Source organism: Microtus pennsylvanicus, chromosome 12 (genome assembly GCF_037038515.1).
Source record: "Microtus pennsylvanicus isolate mMicPen1 chromosome 12, mMicPen1.hap1, whole genome shotgun sequence".
NCBI classification, from domain to species: Eukaryota; Metazoa; Chordata; class Mammalia; order Rodentia; family Cricetidae; genus Microtus; species Microtus pennsylvanicus.
Window position 1 is genome coordinate 49,792,813 of NC_134590.1, and position 15,040 is coordinate 49,807,852.

The 15,040-nt window shown below is 37.1% G+C and overlaps 1 protein-coding gene across 6 annotated transcripts in view; it reads left to right on the forward strand.

Annotated features, from left to right (window-relative positions):
* Kcnip4 (potassium voltage-gated channel interacting protein 4) overlaps nucleotides 1–15,040 on the forward strand; it is a 1,037,063-nt gene that overhangs the window by 995,448 nt on the left and 26,575 nt on the right. For all 6 annotated transcript variants that reach the window (XM_075943600.1, XM_075943595.1, XM_075943599.1 and 3 more), the window contains one exon: nucleotides 7,413–7,482. In XM_075943600.1, the coding sequence (XP_075799715.1) occupies nucleotides 7,413–7,482 (70 nt within the window). The remainder of the gene's footprint in view (nucleotides 1–7,412; nucleotides 7,483–15,040) is intronic.

Below are 15,040 nucleotides of genomic sequence, written 5' to 3' on the forward strand. Positions count from 1 at the left end.
TGGCCGGGAGAGGGGAGCATGGCCTCTGAGCTCACTTCCTCTTCCTCCCAGCATTCTGTTCTGTTTACTCCTCCCACCTATGTTTTAACCTATGAGGGCCAAGCAGTTTCTTTATTATAATTAACCAATGACCTTCCTCCATCATACATGTGCTAAGATTCCCCCACACTTCCTTCTAAATTTGTGTACTCATTTTTCAACCCACTAATAACGCATCTATAGGTCAAATTCTAGGAATCAATTCTCCCCTTGCATCATATGGGTCCTACAGATCAAACTAGGATTATCTTGCTTGATGGCCAATACCTTTATCCACTGACAATTCTCCCTAGCCTATATAGAAATGCTTAATTATAATCTTAAAGGTGAGGGAATGACACCTGATAGAAGACAGCTCTTCAAGAGGAGATAACTAGAAGAGTGGCGAAGTAATTTTAGAATAGATGATATCATTTGCTGTATTGTTTTATATCTCATTTGTATTTCATTGCAACATTCCTAGTGCATTTCCTCAGAGCTAGGACACATTTGTATGAAACGTTGAAAGATCTCCTTATAAGGTGAAAAAATAAAAACTAATAACACATCTCACAAACTAATTTTCTCAGAAATTTCCTATGAATAGATGTGACTGCCTCCAAAGTGCCATTCCTACACTTTCCTTGATGGCACCATTTTTAACACGCTTTCGCTTATGCAAGCCTCATTGAGAATACATCTAATTTAAGTTAGTGAATGAAAGGCTCCTGAATTTCTATCGACATTTACTTCTACAATCATGACCTTTAGTTTCCTCTGCTATTATTCACAATTACAGCATCCTTCTGTATTTGAGATTCGATGCTGATGATATTAGATAGAACAAACTTAATTTTCAATACAAGAGGAGAAGACCTAATTCATAAATCTGCTTAATAAAAATATTGCATTTTACTAGGCCTATTCTATTTTGGGTTCAAGCATTTTGATAGATACAGTTTAACCTTGGTACAATGCATTGATGTTACAGTCACCCATTCTCTGAGGGAGCTCCGCCTACCAAAGTCTGGTTAACATGTGAACTATTCAAATTGTGCAAAGTAGAGGCTGAGAGATCATTGTGTACATTTTATTTATTAAGTCTAATACCAGTTCTCTGAGGCCAATGTCATTTCAATTTTACAGAGAAATACAATAACAAAGAAAAATAAAACAAATTGTCTCAACTTACACAGCTTGTAAATGGCAGAAGGACTTACACTTGAGTTTTCTTTTTTATTGTTAATGAACATTTATTATTATTATTATTTTTAATTGTTTTTATTGTACTATACATTTTTCTCCGCTGCCTTTCTTTTTCTTTCTTTCTTTCTTTCTTTCTTTCTTTCTTTCTTTCTTTCTTTCTTTCTCCCCTTCTACACTCTTCTGTGACTCCCACAACACTTATGTTTTCTACCTGACTTTGAAGACCAAGACTACTAACATTGCACTATCTTGCTCTAAATTTGCCTGGCAGAAAATACCAACAATCTCAGGGATAAAAGAGCATTTCTGGCACAAGTGTATTAGACAAGATTACTGATAAGGCTCGGCAGCCTATTATGTAACTAAGGGAAATGATTACAACTTTATTGACCTTGATCTCCATACCTTTAAAACAGGAGTATGAAATTGAATTTTCTTGAAAGTTGCTTTGAACACTGAATTTTCCTGAATCTATCATGCAGGGACTCTGGTCTGCCATTTCTTAAATATGGCTTTGTTGGTAGTTTTCCCTTATGGAGTTTTGGTCATCTGTAAACTAGAGGTAATATTAATATCTAGCCATCTAAATGAGATAACCAATGTCAAACATTCAAGACAATGCCTGGAATACAGGAAGTCATCCTGTGCTCATCATTATTATCACATTGTCATTATGAAAGGTCAATATTTACTAAAACAAACAAACAATAAACATTTAGGCTGGGAAGTGGTGGTGCACACCTTTAATCTCAGCACCCAGAAGGCAGAGGCAGAAGCAATCTCTAAATTTAAGGCCAGACTGTCCTACAGGGTGAGTTTCAGGATAGTCAGAACTACACAGAGAAACACTGTCTCAAAAAGAAAGAAAGAAAGAAAGAAAGAAAGAAAGAAAGAAAGAAAGAAAGAAAGAAAGAAAGAAAGAAAGAAAATAAGTTCAGTATTTACAATATATATTTACAATATTTATTACATTGTCATGGTACAGCTAAGATAATCAAATGAGCCATTAGTAGCACAGCTACATTGTCACAAAGGGCAGAGATCTCATCAAGAACTGACAAATTAACAGCAATCATGTACAATAAAATAACATTTCATGTTTATTGGAGTCTAACTATATCATGGTGATTGGTTTGAACAAAAATGGTGAAAACACACTTGTCATTACATATTAATGCAACAACAGACACTTGAAAACCTCTACATCCTTAATCTTTGATGGAGAAGCACTTACAGCAGTCTTAAGCCAAATGCCAAACCTTTGCCATAAATGTTTTTAGTGCCCATCTGCTCATGAGAGTAACAATTACACAGTGAAGAAGATAAAAGGCTTTACTGAACTAAAGGCAACAATTTCTATTTAAAAAAAAAACAAACAAACTATTCTCTGTGTGTGTCTCTCTCTGTCTCTGTCTCTGTCTCTCTCTCCGTGTGTGTGTGTAATCAATTTCTCCAATTTTGAGTAAAATTATCTCCATTTGTGTGTGGCTTTCCCAATTACAGGCATGATGGGAAAACCTGACATTGCATGCTTTTCCAAAAGAGCATATTTCCACAGTTAATTCTTCAGTCGCTGTGGCCCTGATTATAGACCTAAAATGGAAAAAAAAAGGGGTATCCAAAGCAAGAGTGCATAACAATTGAAGGAGTGAGGGAAGTGTAGGTTTGGTTCTGATGAACTTTATATTACACAAGAATTAAAACATAGTTATTTAGAACTCTTTTATGTATCTATATTCTCAGAATAATAGGAGATCTATGAGATATTTGAGAAGCATTTAGTGGGGCTGGAGAATTGCCTCAGGAGATAAGAGCACTTGTTGTTTTTGCAGAAGACCTAGGTTAGGTTTCCAGCTCCCACATGGTTGCTCACAACAATCTGTAACTCCAGTCTCAGGGTATTCAGTGACATCGTCTGACCTCCACAGGCAACAGGCATGGAAGTGGTATGCATACATACATGCAGAAAAATGCCTATGCACATAAGGTAAATTTTAAAAATCTTACAAAATAAAGTCACTCAAAAAAACTTGTTGAGGGCTGGAGTGTAGCTCAATTGGTGAGGCATGCATAAAAACATATATAAATGGTGTGAATGGATGCATTTGGAAGCACTCATTTTGACTGAGGTAACCCAGATCAGAAAGACAAAAGCTGCATGTTTTCTTTTTTAAAGAAGATTTATTTATTTATTTATTTATTTATTTATTCATTTATTTATTTATTTATTTATTATGTATATAGTGTTATTTCTGACTGTATGTTTGGAGGATGGTAACAGATCGCTTTATAGATGGTTGTGAGCCACCACGTGGTTATTGGGAATTGGAACTCAGGACCTCAGGAAGAGCAGTCAGTGCTCTTAACCTCTGAGTCATCTCTCCAGCCCAAGTTGCATGTTTTCTTTCAATTGTGGATACTATGTCTGAATCTACTAATATGTGCATCTCATTTGAGGTCAAGCAATCAGTAAGGTGTCATGGGATGGCAGAAGACATAACACATTAATCTGAAGAAGTAAAGGGAGATAGAAAATGAATGGTTCAGTGGAGTTGGAAGTTAGAGAAAATGATAAAGGAAGAAATAACTAACAAGAAAAGGTCATAGGAAATACTGCTACTACTGGAGAAGTTTCCTATAATACAGTAAAGCTTATGTAAAAAGAACTTAAATGTAGTTACCATATAGAGGGGCCCATAACCATTAATGGCTGCCATAGACTAACAAATAGTAAGTCAAATGTCAGGAATAGTTCACCTCTATTGAGGCTGTTGGTCAGGGAGGTCCCACAGACACTCCCCAATATCACAGGCTACTTTACAATGTTCTTAGTTACCTTCCATAATTTAATATGAGACAATATTGCAGAAGACATCATATGTTTGAGTTATAGAACATGAATAAACCAAGCTATGTTGACCTAGAAATTTAAACTCTACTGACCAGTTTTCATTGTACTAGAAATTGCTATACATGCTATTGGAAGAGAAAAGCGATTATTAATCTTATCCAGCTTTGAACCATATCTGCTACAATAATAATCTGCTTGACAAGATGTGCTCACTGATACAATAATAGTACAAATGTTATGGGAGTGGCCACACTCTTCCTGATTGAATTTATGACGTGCTCCACAAAATGTCTTCTATGCCTAGCTTTGTAAGGAGATAGCTCCTGTGATAGATAGTTCATGGTTACGAGGGGAAAACCTACTACTATTACTCTTAAACCAATTCCTATTAACTTTTTATTAAACATGCAGATTATTGCATCTCAAATTATCTGTCTTGTTTTGCAATAGATAACAATAATCAGAGACCCACAACTTAAAAAGATACAGAGAATAAGCAATTGCAAAGTATCTCACACGTACACACACACAACCACTAAATGTGACAGCTATGCTGCTCTCTGATCATTGTGGAAGAAGGGATGGAAAGACTATAAGAGTGGGAGGCAGTAGAGGATGGCAAGGACATGGTGTTTCTCAGACACGAAGCATTAATGTATATATGGACTCAGAGCTGTTGTAGTACTATACCCAAGATCTATGTAAGCTCAGCAAGACAAAATGCCAGCATGGATAGGGAAGGAGGGCATGAAATCCCACTTCCCTAGCTGAAGAGCTGTCATAAATTGATAGCTCCCAAGAAAGGGAGTGTTATTTTACTTTAAGGTATAAGTCGCTAAGAGGTCTAACACACTTCAGTAGATGGTCATACACTTGTATTGGCAGCCCTAATAGGCCTCATTGATTTTTGCAAAATTAAAAAAGGAATAACAATCTTGGGCTCCAATAGGAAAAGAGCATTGTTTTGCTTATTACTATAGTCCCAGAGCCTAGATTTTGTATAAATGCATAATTTCTATAAATGAAAATTAACATAATGAATATGAAATGGATATAAAAATTTACCTGGTGAAGCCTACTGCCCTCAAAATCAATGAAGCATTTCATTTGCTGAAAAATTATTTCACCAGACAAAAACATATGAGCAAAACAAGCATTTATGAGACAATCAATTTTTACCAATCCTTTCTTATTATAAAATACATTCATCAAGTATGCCTCAAGACGAAAGGTAACTGACAATTTACAAAATATAGACAGCCCTTTGTATTTGACCCTTGTCTTTTGCCAGCATCACTTTTGCTGGAAGGATGTTTTCCAATTCTGACTGTGCAAAAACTTCTTACCTGATGGCAGACAGCCAAACGTTTTCTTTCCCTTCGTGGCCACAAACAGATGGCTCATGGCTGAGTAGCTAATGAATCACAATTTACATGTGAGAGAAGTCCAACCACAACGTGTTCATTTGTGCTTATAAGCCATCCACTACTGCCAACAAGAGCTATTTCATCAAAACTTTTGAGTGATCGAGTATTCATATGCTACTTTATTTTTTTCTAAGTTGCACGTGTTGGTTTGAACTCTTTTATATATTAGCCATGGTTTCCCATAAGAAAAACAAATGAATTTTATATTTGTGTAGAAAGACATATGTTCACATATACAAAAGGTGAAAGAGGAAGGTAGTAAGGGAGAGAGAGGATGGAAGAAAGAGGGAGGAGAGTGGGATGGAGAGAGAAACAGAAAAGGAGAAGGAGGAAAAGAAAAAAGATTGACTGACTGAATGAATGAATGAATGAATGAATGCTAAAGTACCATAGAAGTCTTGCCAGTACAAATTCTGAGCTGGGAAGCCAGCAGGCTATGTAATCAAGGAATGTTTGCAACATAAAAAGTCATCCTTTATGAGGCAAAGATGTGCCCATGTTGCAGCTGAAGTCGACAGCAGCCTACCAGGGACCCCTACTGCTTAAGACTGCCGGAGTTTGTTCTTTCCAAGACTCAAGGAGATTTGAGTGACTCTCACCAGCATGGCAAAAGATGAATTCCTTCAGAAAAGCTCAATATTTAAGTGTAAATTGTGTTCATAAGCACATTCACTGAAACATCCAAAATAAGGCTCGGCCTTATTTGGGCTCCAGGTCATAGAAAAAGCAGCACATGGAATGAGCCATGCCTTGGTTTGCCTGTTTTTCTTTTTTAATGTTTGTTTCTCCTTCCTTTGTTCCAATATTCTTACCGTTTCCATAAAACTCCTTTAATTTAAAAATAATTGTAATAATGTGGAAAGTCCCAATCTCATTTACATCTTCCTCTCTGACTGTACTTTCTGACCTACTCTACCGCCATGAAGATAAGCTAGCTACCTCTCATTGATTGATTTAATATGTTGACAGATTCTGTAAATAGGAACTCACATCAAAGTTATCAGTCTAAATTGTTTGTATACCAAAGGCCATATTTCTCACATGAACAAATGAGAAAACTGAAAATCCCTCCAACGAAGCTCATTACAAATGAAGACCTAATTGGCTTATCGGAATAAACAAAGCTCACAGTAGCGAAACAAGCTTATTAGCAAAGTGGTGACTATTTTTAGCCTTACAAGGATTGTTAGTTATTTTCAGTCATAACTACTTTTTAATTTAAACTTCATATATATATATATATATATATATATATATATATATATATATAGTGTATTTATATCATGTTTATGTCAGCTCTTCCTCTGCTTCCTCAAGCACCACCTGCTAGTGGGAAGACTGGAGGGGAGGCTAGGGGAAGCAGCAGGAGGGGTGGAAGGGAAAACTGTGGTTGTAATGTAAAATAACAAAACAAAAAGAAACAGAAGGGGAAAAAAGAAAAGAAAAAGCCGTGAATGGAGCTGACCACTCAGCTGGTTCCCTGTGTGCTGTAAGGAAGGCTGAGCAAGCCACGGAGATCAAGTCAGTAAGCAAAACTCCTCCATTTTTTTCTGTTTCATTTTCTGCCTCCAGGTTCCTCTCTTGAGTTCCTGCCTTAATGCCCTTCAATGATAGAGTGTAAGAGAAAATTAACCCATTCTTCCCAAAGTCGTCATGGATCACAGCAATAGACTGCAAACGAGGGCGGTGCTCCATATGAAAAGATATTTAAACCTTTAGTTTCAAGATTTTGTTTCTTGAATACATGAGAAAAATAGTTTATGCCCTCCCCACCCCTGTGTGTGTGTGTGTGTGTAGTAATGATGATTAACTTTCTTCATGCATCTTTGCATAGCAGTCAACTCTATTCAAAATTATAAAATCCCTTTTATGAAGACTTTGCTAACATCGCTTCTTGCCACTTTCCCTAGGAATGCCCCAGTGGTGTTGTTAATGAAGAAACCTTCAAGGAGATTTACTCGCAGTTCTTTCCACAGGGAGGTAAGTACTAATGCGGACTTGTTAACATCTTCGCAGCTAGAGTTATGCATGCAATCTTGAGTTTGGTTTAATTTTTCATAGTGTGACTCTACATTTTTAATCTTCATGTAAAAGAATTAATGCACAGCATAGAAGCTCATAGAATTTTAAGTGTATTATTAAAATACGCTGCATCCAAATCACTGAATCTCTAGAAGACTTTTTTTCAATTTAATCAGAGTTACCCTCTGTGCCCAGCACGTTGATTCTCCCATACACATTGCTTCCTGACCTTTATAAGGAGTCCTCAAAATGGCTTTAGGCTCTACCAAGCGCATTGTGGTTCTCATTTGATTTTTCTCAGCTCTCAAAATTAGGGCAAATGCAATTACCTTCAATTTACAGATGTGAAATCTGGGGCTTAGCGAAGTTAAATGATTCCATTAGGGTCACACATCAACTCAGTGGCAGATCTGGGTTATAACCTAAATTTTTTTGTGTGTGTAGCTCTAGCTAGTGTACTTTCTGTTATCGCCTTTTCTTTCCAGTAACTTCTTACTATAACGTTCCACCTGAGAAAATTAATAAAAATCTAGCTATGATTGTAGTTGTAATAAAGCTCGGCACAGGATAACGGTGCTGCCTGCGTGCTAGAGATGAGTAGAGAGAAGCATATGCTACCGTGTCTTCTCTAACTTGTCATTGAGACCGGTGTAATGGCCAGCTACATGTGAGGAGAAACCAGAGCAAAAAGATGTGGCCAATCTTCAAATATAGGATCCTATAGCCTCTTTAGCAAGAGGACAATATAAAGCAAAGTCAACATGAAGTATGGCTTGTAAGATGTGAAGTTAAAAATAGTACTATATTAACCAGCTACAGCCATAATTAGATGTTCTGCTGAATCATGAGCAATTAAAAAGTGTCTAATATATGCCTAGCTCCTAGGAATGTCTTATCCTTCACCACTCAGCCCCCTTCCCTGTGATTTTTTTCCTTTTAATATGGAAATTAATTTGCAGGGAATAAATTCACTTCTGGAGTCACCCGTGGCCTCCTCGTCCTCTCATGAGTTTTTCTGTTCAGGATGATGTCTTTCAGCTTTAGAGGGCAGCAGAGATCCCTGAGTCTAGGTAACAGGGTGTAAAAAAGAGACAGCATACAAACAAATCTGACAATTTGTGGGAAACTGAAAGGATTTTAATAATTGACTGTGATGTATGGCAGGAAAAAAAAAGAAAGAGAAAGCATTAGTGATACTATCCAGAGGTCTGTCATGATTATCAGGAAATTTGTTACAAGAAAACTTGTCAACTTGGGACAAATTACATTTAAGTAGCCTGTGAGCATTTAGTATCAAGAAATAAGGAAAAATATGAAGATCAAAGTCAGAGAAAACGACGGAGATGTGAAGGTTATTGGCAACAAAGTAGTGAGTTAACCCATGTTGATATTACTTGGAACAGTGTGTTCATACAAAGTGGAAAGCCTCATGAGTCAAGCAAGGGGGCGTGGGAGGAAATAGTCATGAAGGACACAGGATGGACATAGAAATAAGTACAAGGAAAATTAACAATTCAGAAGGTAAGAAAACGGAGACATAAAAGTCAGTATCTTCCAAGAAGGTAAGGATCTGAATACAGCGTCAGGACACAGCAACATGAAGAAGGATATGGAAGTCATGGTTGAGTTTGATCTGAGCAACTTTTATAAAGGGAATCAAGCATAGACAGTACCCCAACTGCAGAGGCTAAGGGGGTAAATGGGAAGTATGCAGACTATGGCAACCAGCAAGGAAAGTACTTGCGTACAATTAGTCAGAGAGTGGTAAGAGGTATAGAGAAAGCAGGCAAATATGGAGGATGAACTTGTTTTTTTTTTTAACATAACAGAGACCAAAACCTTACATACAGAAAAAGTACCATGCAAAGAGAGAACTTCAGTAGCTTGATACAAAGGGCTTATAATACTTAGCATTCCATTCTACAAAAAATAGTGATAGAATAGACCCTAGTAGGGACATAAATTAGAGTCTAGGAAAATTTCACAGGACTGAGCACTTTAGCTCTGAAATTCGTTCAACACAGGAGGCATCTACTGCCTCTTCCTGTGCTTGTGGCCTCAGTAGACTATGCCATTTACCAGGCTATAACCTTTCTAAGGCACTTATCACATAACCAAGCAAAACACAACAAGAGCATCTGCCAGAAGAAGTCAACAGTCTCTGAGCTGGCCCCGCTGGCTTGGCTGCTTCTTCCCCTGACGATGGTCAATTTTCAAAATAAGTCAGTAACCCTGTTAAAATAGAGGCCCCCTCATGTCACAGTTCTGAAAGCTTCCGCAATACAAATGATGTATCGCAGCATGCATTATTGTTGCAGCCTCTGATGGTCCTGCTCTCCTTCCTCTCCTCCCTCCTCTCTCTATTCCCTCCCTCTCTCTATCTTCCTCCCCTCCCTGCTCTCTCCCTTCCCTCCCTCTCTCTATCTTATCCTTCCACAGTCTCTATGACTCATTCTGTTCTAGCCATGCAACTTCCTTGATAGACAATCAAAACAGCAGACACCGTGACTTCGGGGATCTTGAACACACTAGTCCCTGTCCCCAGGAATCATTTTACTACAGTCACATCTCTACTTCTCACCATGTTTTGCTTTCTTTATTGAATAAAATTATTTTTCACACAATACATTCTGATCATGCTTTTATCCCCACAACTCCTCCCAGATCCTCTCCACCTCCCCAACCACCTAATTGTACACACTTCTTTCTCTGTGTCTTGAGAAAACAAACAATCAAGCAAGCAAGCAAAAATGAAAACATTTTCTGACCATTTCACCTTAAAAATGTAACTCTGAACTCTTCCCCATGGCTCTCCTCTGACTTGCATTTCTTTCCATTATGAAAGACCCCCAAATAATTAACATTTTTCTTCCTTGTTACCGTTGGCTGTCTTTCACACCATGAGGAAGTCAACTCCAAAGGAAGAGAAAAGGTTTTGTTAGTCATTTTATTCACTGTGTTCACAGACCACTGAACAATGAATAATAGCACTTGAGACATGTTTACTGCATAAGAGTAATGTGTGAATGAATGAAGGGCTTAGGAAATAATGGGATGAAGATCATGCTAGTCATGAGATTGTAAGAGAAGAACCAATTCTACCACTTTGAGCCAAATTTGAACCAAACTTTAATTAAATATTAAATACTGACCAGGTAGATCAACTCTGGATAAGTCCACTCTCTGGAATTCCCAGATGAGTGGCTCTGAAACATATATTCTAGGACTTTTTAAAAGACAAACCCATGTGGACACCATTGTTTCCCATCTGGCTTAGCTGTTGTTTTCCAAGAATGACAACTCATAGCATCCCAAGATATTACCTGGGCCCTGAGCAGGACAGGCTTACAGGTTAGCTTTTGGGTCTTATACCCCTGCCCCCCCCCCCAGACCTTGATTTGTATCCTGGATCAAATTCTTGATTCTGTGATGAGTACTTGTTTATATTTGGATCTAACAACCATCAACTCAATGGAACCCAGATGGGAATTATCATCTAGTTGAGGCATCAACGATATAAGACCAACAATAATTAGCAGAAGAAAGGCCAAAGGCTCTGGGATGGTTGACATCACAGTTACTAATAGAAGGAGCCTGGAAATGGGCACCAGCCATTTATTTTTTATCTCAGTTTCCCTTTTGGCAATATTTCTTTGAGTCCAACCAGATTATAATCATGAATGGCTTGTATATAAATAACAATTTTCCTTAAAGTAATATAATACCTCTTTGTTCCACATAAAGCTTGCCAAATGTCCTACCACATTGCAGAACTATTTCAGTTAATAAATCTACTTATAGTTAAACCTGAGCCCACTTTTCTGGTATGCCAATTGGCATCATAGGTAGCCACTTTGTCTCCTATGGCAGGAAATTTTCTTTTGACTTAGCATTTCAGCCTGTTTGGGGGAAGCAAGAGATGATATACTCTCTTCTGTAAATACTTGCAGCTGAAACTAGGGCATCACTGTCAGAGACCAGGAAGGCTGAAAGACTAGCCAAAGGCTGGGCAATGGGGCATCCATTAGAAGCTTCTGGTTAGCTACCCAGATGAAAAGACAGGGAGCAGTCACATCAGCTAAACTGGTTTACATCAGCTTTCAGCAAGTCCAGCGCTCAGCAGTTTGCAGTCCACAGATGATCGCTGGGTGGTGTCAGCCACGTGGAAATATGCTTCAACAAATATAGGCCAGGGACAGGAGTTAAAATTTAGGAACTTAGAGGGAAACCTTACATTTACAACTTTAAACCCTACAGTCCTAGGAATTGGGGAAAGGGAAGAGTCTCAAGATGAGGGGAGGGATCCCATTCTCAGGAGAAGACAGGGTCAGAAATATAGGCTATACTCATCTAGAGTGCACTTGGTCTGTGAGATGTGAATCCAAGTCTTACTACCTCTTTGTCTCCTGAAGCTTACTGAAATCCACATTATAAAAAGCAAAAGCATCTTTTCTTCTCTCTAGAAAGTCAAATATATAGACTGGACAGATATTTTAGCCCAATTAAAAGCACCTTTAAGTTTATACTTGGAAGATAACCAAAGTAAATTTAAAATCTTGAGATTGTGACCAAATAGTAAGTAGTCAGCGCTCCATCTGCTTATCAGAACTCCATTGATGATTCTAAACCTTTGAGAGGCAGGGAGGGAGGGGAGCAGAGAAAAATGTAGAACCCAATAAAAAAAATTCTAAACCTTTGAAATCTCAGTGTAACAATAACATAGAAATCTAAAATATCCCCAACTATTTATATACCTTAATCATTTTTATAACTTTACAACTTGTATTTATATATCTTAAATCATTTTCTGAGATCTTCAGAACTTACTTAAGCTTTTACATCCTTAGACTTTTATATATCTTAGAACAGAGTTAAGACTATGTAGTAAACACTAAAAACTGAGTAAAACTGACCCAATGCCTTGTCTGCTGCCAAGAACAAATTTAAGATGTTAACAAGCAAGACACCGGAGAGTTAATTGTCCCACTTTACTGAGGTTTTGGGAGTCACTGCTAGGATCTGGAATCTGTCTATCATAGTAAATTTAAACAATTTAAATGCTATATTGAACAGATCTCTGATAAGTTTGAGGACAAGTACCTATTAAGTATATCTGAGCAAACAACCCTGGCTTGTTTGTTTTAGTTACTTGCTTTTGATTATACCTTGGAAACATATACAGAAGACTAAATAAAGCTGTTTTTCATAATTAAGTACATAAATACTTAGCATGACAATAAGCACAGATTTTAAAGCTTAATTGTCTTTAACAGTTTAATAAAAATTAACTTTTGAATTGAAGCTTTATTACTCTCAAAAGAAGACTTTTTACCTCATAAACACAGTTCACAAAGAACCAGAAACTTCATTTTCCTTGTCCTTACATATTATACAATTATAGAATATAACAGTTTTTTATGTGATTCATTTTACCAAGATAGCTACAGCATAACAATGTTAACAAAAACAAGGAGGTCAGACATAAATTCTTTTTTTCCCCACACCTTTACTCTGAGGTAATGTTTATCTTTGAGGTTGAAGTGTATTTTTTGTTTATAGCAGAAGGATGGGTCCTGTTTTGGTATCTATTCTGTTAAGTCTGTGTCTTTTTATAGGTGAATTAAGTCCATTGATATTAACAGATATTAATATCCAATGGTTGTTAATTCCTTTTATTTTTCAGTGGTAGTGTTTGTGTGTTTCCTTTTTTGGAGTATTGGCTGGTGTGAGGTTATCTGTTGACTGTGTTTTAGTTTTCTGGGGTGTAATTAGCTTCCTTGCGTTGAAGTTTTCCTTTTAGTACTTTCTGTAAGGATGAGTCTGTGAATAGGTATTTTTTAAATTTGGTTTTGTCATAGAATATCTTGTTTCCTCCATCAATGGTAATTGAAAGCTTTGCTGGGTATGGTAGTCTGGGTTTCTATCCCTGGTCTCTTAGTGTCTGTAGCACATCTGCCCAGGACCTTCTGGCTTTTATGGTTTCCATTGAGAAGTCAAGTGTAATTCTTGTTTGTTTTACTTTATATGTTACTTGACTGATGTGGAATTCCCCTCTGTATGCTGTAAATACCACTGGTTAATAAAGAAGCTGTTTTGGGCCCATTATAGGGTAGAGCAGAGCTAGGCAAGGGAAATTAAACTGAATGGTGGGAGAAAAAGGCAGTTAATGAGAAGTCATGTAGCCCTGTAGGAGATAGATGCTGGAACTTTACCTGTTAAGCAACAGTCTCTTGGTGATACACAGATTAATGGGGAAAGGTTAATTTAAGATATGAGTTAGCCTGAAATACACTTAAGCTATTGACCAAACAGAATTGTGAATAATATGGTTTCTGTGGCATTATTTTGGGGCTGAGCAGCTGGAAACAAACAAGTGGCCTCATACAATACTTGACCTTTTTCCTTTTCAGCTCTTAATATTCTTTCTTTATTATGTATGTTTTGTGTTTAGTTTATTATAAAGCAAGGAGAATTTTTTTTGGTCCAATCTATTTGGTGTTCTGTAAGATTTTTGTACTGTCATAGGGATATCCTTCTTTAGTTAGGAAAGTTTTTTTCTATGATTTTGTTCAATATATTTCCTGTGCCTTTGAGCTATAGTTCTTCTCCTTCTTCTATTCATATTATTCTTAGGTTTGGTCTTTTCGTGGAGTTTCAGGTTGTGGTAAGAAGCCCCTTGTTTGTTTCCTGGACGCCCAGACTCCCAAAATAACCACACAGAAACTGTATTAATTAAATCATTGCTTGGCTAATTACTTAAGCATATTGCTAGCTAGCTCTTTCATCTAGAATTAACCCATTTCCATTATTTTATATTTTACCACGAGGCTTGTGGCCTACCTTCAAGGTTTTAGTGTGTCTGTCTCCAGTGGCAGCCCCATGGCTTCTCTCTGACTCTGCCTCCTTTCTCTCAACATTCAGTTTAGTTTTCCATGCCTACCTAAGTTCTGCCCTATCAACAGACCAAGGCAGTTTCTTTATTCACCAATGGTATTCACAATATACAGAGGGGATTCGCACATCACCAGATTTCCTGGATGTTTTGTGTTAAGAATTCGTTGGATTTAATATTTTCTTTGCCTGAGGAATCTATTTCCTCTATAGTATCTTCAACATTTGAGATTTTCTCTTTCCATCCCTTGTATTCTGTTGGTTATACTTGCATCAGTAGTTCCTGTTCATTTACCCAGGTGTTTCATTCCCTGAATTCCCTTGGTTTCTGTTTTCTTTATTGCCTCTATTTCAGTTTTCAAGTCTTGAACTATACCCTTCACCTGTTTGCTTGTTTTTTCTTTGTTTTCTTGAGTTTGTTTAAAAAATTCATTGATTTCTTCCAAATTTTTGTTTGTCTTTTCCTCAATTTCTTTAAGGAAATTTTTCATTTCTTCTTTAAGGGTTTCTATCATCCTCGTAAAGTTCTATTAATATTGTCTTCTTATGCTCCTTCTGGGTTAGGATGATCAAGTCTTTGGTGTGGGACAACTCTGTATTCTGTTAATTATGTTTTAAATAAATC